Below are 5,510 nucleotides of genomic sequence, written 5' to 3' on the forward strand. Positions count from 1 at the left end.
TAATATTTCTCTTAATATTTCTCTTAATATTTCTCTTAATATTTCTCCTAATATTTATCTTAATATTTATCTTAATACTTATCTTAATATTTATCTTAATATTTCTCTTAAAAGACATTTTCATGCCTGTCTTTAAATTTAGGGATTTTATAAATGTCTTTCAAGTTTATAAATGTCCATAGATTTTTTTATAAAGACCTTTACATTTTTATAAATCTATTTATCTTCTAAACAGTGGAAAGACATTTTTATACATCTTTAAATCGATTCAGTTTGTAAATGTCTTTATAAATGCCTTTAACTTCATAAATGCCTTTAACTTTTTAAATGCCTTTAACTTTATAAATGCCTTTAACTTTATAAATGCCTTTAACTTTATAAATGCCTTTGTGTCTTTACCTTTGTGTTTTTCTTTAACTTTGTGTCTTTGACTTTGTAAATATCTTTATGTTTTTAAAAAGGTCTTTACCCTATAAACAGTGTAAAGACATTTTCACCTTTATTGAAATATATAAATACAAGTGTATTAAAAATAAGCACCAGGCACTTATTGGCATTTTAGGCAGGTTAATGGTAACAAATCTTTGTTTGTCCTGTTTTTTGCACCTTAAATGGAGGAGGAAAGGGCAGATTCATCCTTTATGTGTTTTTAGAGCTTGCACTTGATTGATCAATGTGATATTTTGTGTGTTTGAAAACACTGGTATTTTTGTTTTTCCTGCTTTAGAAAGAGGGAGGAGGAAAAGAAGAGGGAAGTGTTGAATAACCCCGTGAAAATGAAGAAAATCAAAGCTTTGGTAGGTGCTTCTCAGGGCTCCTTTGCACAGAACACACTGACCCAGGGGGAGGCTCAGAAATCAGAAGTTTTGCTGTTTAGCTGAGCTCTTTCCTGACCTAAACTCCTTAATTTTGAGAGGGGACCCTGTTGGGTGGCTCGGGTTTTGTTCCAGGAGCTTTTCCACAGAGAACTCCTTGATTTTTTTTTTTTTTTCCCTTGTGATTCTGAGCCCCTGAGGGGTGGGGGTGGTGCTAATGAATGACAAGGAAATGGGGTTTTGCTCTGCAGCTGCAGAACAGTTTGGATAAAAAGGAGAAGAAGAAGAAGAAAGAGAAGAAGAAGAAGCACAAGAAGCACCGAAGGCGCAGCTCCAGCAGCGACAGCTCCAGCAGTGAGGAGGAGAGAAGCAAAAATAAGTAAGTTTTGAGGTTTTGTGGCAAAAATACCTCGTTTCCTCTTTAAATGATTTGGTTTTCAAATCCTCTCTTCGAGTCTTTAATTGGCTTAAATGTTCCTGTGTTGTTACTTCGTTGGTTTTGCATCGTTAAAGTGCCATAAAAATAATTTAATGTTAAAAAAATGCCATATTCTTGCAGTTCATCTTCACCAAAAGGGACTGTTCTGTTTTCTCTGTAGGTCTCAGAAGAGGGTGGACAATTCCTCCTGGAAACCTGCTCCTTACAAAGTCCCAGGATATGGTTTGCAGGTATGTGTGTATCCCAATCCCAGTGCCCTGAGCGAGGGAAAACCAAAGAGTTTTGGGAGTTTGCTGCAAATCTACTGCACCAAGTGGAAGAGGATTATGAGGGGAACACGATTTAATAAGTTTTAGATTCAATCTGCAGCCATCTAAGCCTTGAAATTAAAATTATTCAGATCCTGGTGGGACTTTTGTCTGCTGAGAATTCGATTTAAGGTTTGTTTAGTTTCTCAGAGTGGGATGGTTTGGGTTGGAAGGGACCTTAAAATCATTTCATTCCAACCCCCCTGCCATGGGCAGGGACACCTTCCACGATCCCAGGTTGCTCCAAGCCCTGTCCAACCTGGCCTTGGGCACTTCCAGGGCTGGGGCAGCCCCAGCTTCTCTGGGAAATCCATTCCAACACCTCCCCACCCTCCCAGGGAGGAGTTTCTTCCCTTGTCTCTCCCAACACTCAGCTCGGCTGCCTTGTTTAGTTTTCTGAACATCAGACAGAAATAACATTTTAAGACACATTTTTTTTTAGGCAAGGGGTGAACAGGAACCTGGGGGAGGGACATAAATAAACCCCAACCCCACGTGCACCCCTCCCTGGCTGAGATCTGCTCTGGGGCCTTCCATTGTTCTCCTACAAGATCCTTCTGAATTGCAGGTGAGAGACTCGGAGCAGAGCCACAGGTCCCGGAGCTCCCCAGGGCCTGGCCAGGACAGGGCTCCCCACAGGCACCGGGATCGCTCCCGGAGCTCCTCCCGCTCCCCCCCGAGACATTCCAGCAAGAGGAACTCGGAGCAATCGGGCTCCAGGGGCTCGGGATCTCCTTCCAAACACAGCAAACAGTGAGTGTGGGTGACCTGGGTCGGGGGGGGGAAATTCCCTGGGATCAAAATCCCTCCTGTTCCATCTCCTGCCAGCTTTGTGTCCTGACATCAGTGCTGGGTGGAAAGGTGGGAAGGCAGGAGTTGTCCAGGAGAGGACAATCCCACTCTTCATTTGGGACACCCTCTCTAATCACACCCTTTGGCCATTGCTTGTGACTCTGCTTTATTTGGGCTACCAGTTCTCTTCAGGCTCATAATTTATAATTAAAATTCGTAACTTGTAAATTAGAATAGATACAGAAAAGATGTAGAATTTTGGTTTTTGAACTCAATATAAAATCAGGTGGCAGGTATTCATTGTTTGCTGATGAAATAATTAGAACTGAGTAAAAAAATAAATTTATGAAAAGTATATTAAGATTGATTAGAATTTGTTTGGGGGGTGGACAGGTAACAGCCCTGCAGCTGTGGGGGATGTCCTGGCTTCAGAATGTGCCAAGAAAGCCAGGGAATGTTCAGAAATGTGACAATCTGTGCTAACAAGGGTGTTTTTTTGGGTTGCAGGCACAGCAGTCGGGAGGAGAAGGGGAGAGCCAGGAGCCCTTCCCCAAAAAAGAGCTACCGGCGCCAGCACCCCTCGGGTTACACCAGGTGAGGGAGGCTGAGAAGCAGCCTGTGAACCAGGTTTGAACCACAGCAGAGCAGCTCAGGTGTCCAGAAAGTCAGACACAGAGTCCTCGAGGGCTCAGGGGTTGCTCCTGGGTTTGGCTGTTAGGTGACACCTTGGACACCTTCCCAAACCCATCCGTGTGGTCGCCGGTTCCTCCTGCCAGGCAGGAAGGAATGTGAGGTGTCTTTGTCCCCTGGGCTGTTTATTGGGAGGTTCTGTTTCGCTGCCATCAGGCAAGAAGGACCTCGACAGCATCATCTTACAGGTCAGTTAAACACAGGAGGGCTGAAAAGGGGGAGAAAAGAGGCTCTTGCTGGGCTGTGGTGAAGCTGAATATTTAGGTGTATGGAGCTGAATATTTAAAAGCTTTGTTGGTTGGCCACCAAAGAGAAAACCACGCTGAATACCCCTAATTTGGGGCTTTATAAGTCATCTTTGGTGGTTGGACTTGATGACCTTAAAGGTTTTTTCCAACCTTAACAATCCCATGGTCTTAAGGAATGGAAAACGAGGGGAACGGGGCCCGCTGTGCTGTTGGTTGACAGCAGTGGTGGTTTCTACCCAAACAGAAAACTCTCCCCAGAGGAACTGGAGCGTAAACGGCAGGAAATGATGGAAAATGCCAAGTGGAGGGAAGAGGAGAGAGCAAACAACCTCAGGAAACACAGGAAGGAGGAGGAGCTGGAGCGAGAGCTGGAGAAACTCGACGCCAGGGATGGAAAGTTCTTCCAGTGAGTCTTTTCCCTCCTTCTCATTCAGGGGAAATCCAGGCCACAGCTTCTGAGTGAGGGCCTCAAGCTTTGGGATGTTCCAGATCATGGTGTAGGATCCATCTCCACTGTGTTTTACTGTAGAACTGGTGACATCTGCTGTTCCCAAATTCTCCTCTTAGCCCAAAAGGTGCTTGTTTCTGTGATGGCCTTGACAGTCAGGCTCAGGAAACAGTAACCAGCTGTGTTTTGCCAACCTGTAGAAATACCAGGTGGTGTTTCACATGCAGATATTTAGAAATTCTCTGGTTTTAAGTCCTTGAAACACTCTTAGGCCTGCAAGTGCCTAAACACACTTAGTGGTAACTTAGCCCTTGTAGCCTTGGCAGGCAAAAGGATTTGGAGTGACACCTTCCAGAGGGTGCAAGAAAGATCCCATGGCAGTTTTATTCTGCAGGCTCTATAGATTAATCAGAGGAGAACAGGTTCTTAAGTGCAGATCACAGAACCACGAGATGATTTGGGTTGGGAGGGACCTTAAAGCCCATCCAGTGCCACCCCCTGCCACGGGCAGGGGCACCTTCCACTGGCCCAGGTTGCTCCAACGTGGCCTTGGACACTTCCAGGGATGAGGCAGCCACAGCTTCTCTGGGAATTCCATTCCAGCCCCTCACCACCCCTCAGAGGGAGGAATTTTTCCCCAGTATCCAATCTCTAATCTAAACCTCCTCTCTTCCAGTTTAAGAAGTCTGATTTCTTTCTCTGTTCCAATTCCCTGCAGCCGTTTAAAGCTGGAGAGTGCCTCCACCTCCACCCTGGAGGACCGTGTGAAGAGGAACATCCACTCCCTGCAGAGAACTCCTGCTGCCTTGGAAAAGAACTTTATGCAGAGATGAGGCTTGTTCTCCCTCTGCTCCTGTGCAGCAGTTAAATGGACTCTTTCTTGTTCCCAGAGGTGAGAGCCCTCCAGCACAGCCTCACTGCTCTCTCCAGGAACACTTCCCATCTCCCAGAGGTGCTGGATCTCTGTGCTGAGCCCAGGGTGTGCTCAGGACTGGGGGCACTGGGAACACTTTTGTTATGGGTGGGACCTTGGCTGGGGAACTCTTGAGCCTCTGTGGTCCGTTTTTAACATCTTGCCAGAGCTTTTCCTTCCTTCTCCCCACCCTGACTGGTGTCACTTTTGGATATTATTACCAAATTGTGCCAGGTGGCCACTGCTTCCTACTACTGAGCTCTTTATAGGCCAGAGCTAAACAGCTATTTTTATTAATCCTTAAAAATCAGAGCAGAACCAATTGACACATGAGCTAATTTCATGGAATTTGATAAATTCCATGGAGCCCTGTCCATCCTGTCACCATTTCAGGTGTGCAGGGTGTGATGTTAGGCCAGTCTCAGAGTATTCTGTGGCCATTATTTGGTTGCTCACAGATTTCACTGGTATTTGACCCAAAAGAAGCTGCTTCCAGGGGAAGGGAAATGAGCAGAGCGTAGCTGGGTACAGCAGACATTTCTCTGGGATTTTGTACTGTAAGTAATGTGTATATGTACAGCGGTGTAGATTTATTTTGTCTTTTTAATTAAGAAACTTCACTGTCATTTGTTAAAGCTTCTTTGGGGGGGTGAATTCGCTGCGGGGGGAAGGTTTGGTGAAGGTCTGAGAGGCTGTGGGAGCCTCTTTTCGGGTGTATCCATCCCTCAGGACCCTCCCGGTGCCACGAGGGGTCTGTCCCGGGGGGGTCTGTCCCGGGGGGTCCCCCCCCGGGGGCGGCCGCGCTCTGGGGGGGTCCCCCCCGGCGCGGGCCGCCGGCGGCGGCCCCCGCCCGCCGG

At 46.4% G+C, this 5,510-nt stretch overlaps 1 protein-coding gene across 2 annotated transcripts in view; it reads left to right on the plus strand.

The window, feature by feature from the left end:
- The window catches only part of CWC25 (CWC25 spliceosome associated protein homolog), a 7,630-nt gene extending 2,351 nt beyond the window's left edge, over positions 1-5,279 (plus strand). For both annotated transcript variants that reach the window (XM_027666397.1, XM_027666398.1), the window contains 7 exons: positions 728-797; positions 1,067-1,194; positions 1,415-1,484; positions 2,131-2,315; positions 2,862-2,948; positions 3,537-3,698; positions 4,459-5,279. In XM_027666397.1, the coding sequence (XP_027522198.1) occupies positions 728-797; positions 1,067-1,194; positions 1,415-1,484; positions 2,131-2,315; positions 2,862-2,948; positions 3,537-3,698; positions 4,459-4,573 (817 nt within the window). In that variant the 3' untranslated portion in view covers positions 4,574-5,279. The remainder of the gene's footprint in view (positions 1-727; positions 798-1,066; positions 1,195-1,414; positions 1,485-2,130; positions 2,316-2,861; positions 2,949-3,536; positions 3,699-4,458) is intronic.
- Positions 5,280-5,510: the final 231 nt, after the last annotated feature.

This window comes from Corapipo altera, unplaced genomic scaffold, assembly GCF_003945725.1.
Source record: "Corapipo altera isolate COAL_440 unplaced genomic scaffold, ASM394572v1 200, whole genome shotgun sequence".
In the NCBI taxonomy this organism is placed as follows: domain Eukaryota; kingdom Metazoa; phylum Chordata; class Aves; order Passeriformes; family Pipridae; genus Corapipo; species Corapipo altera.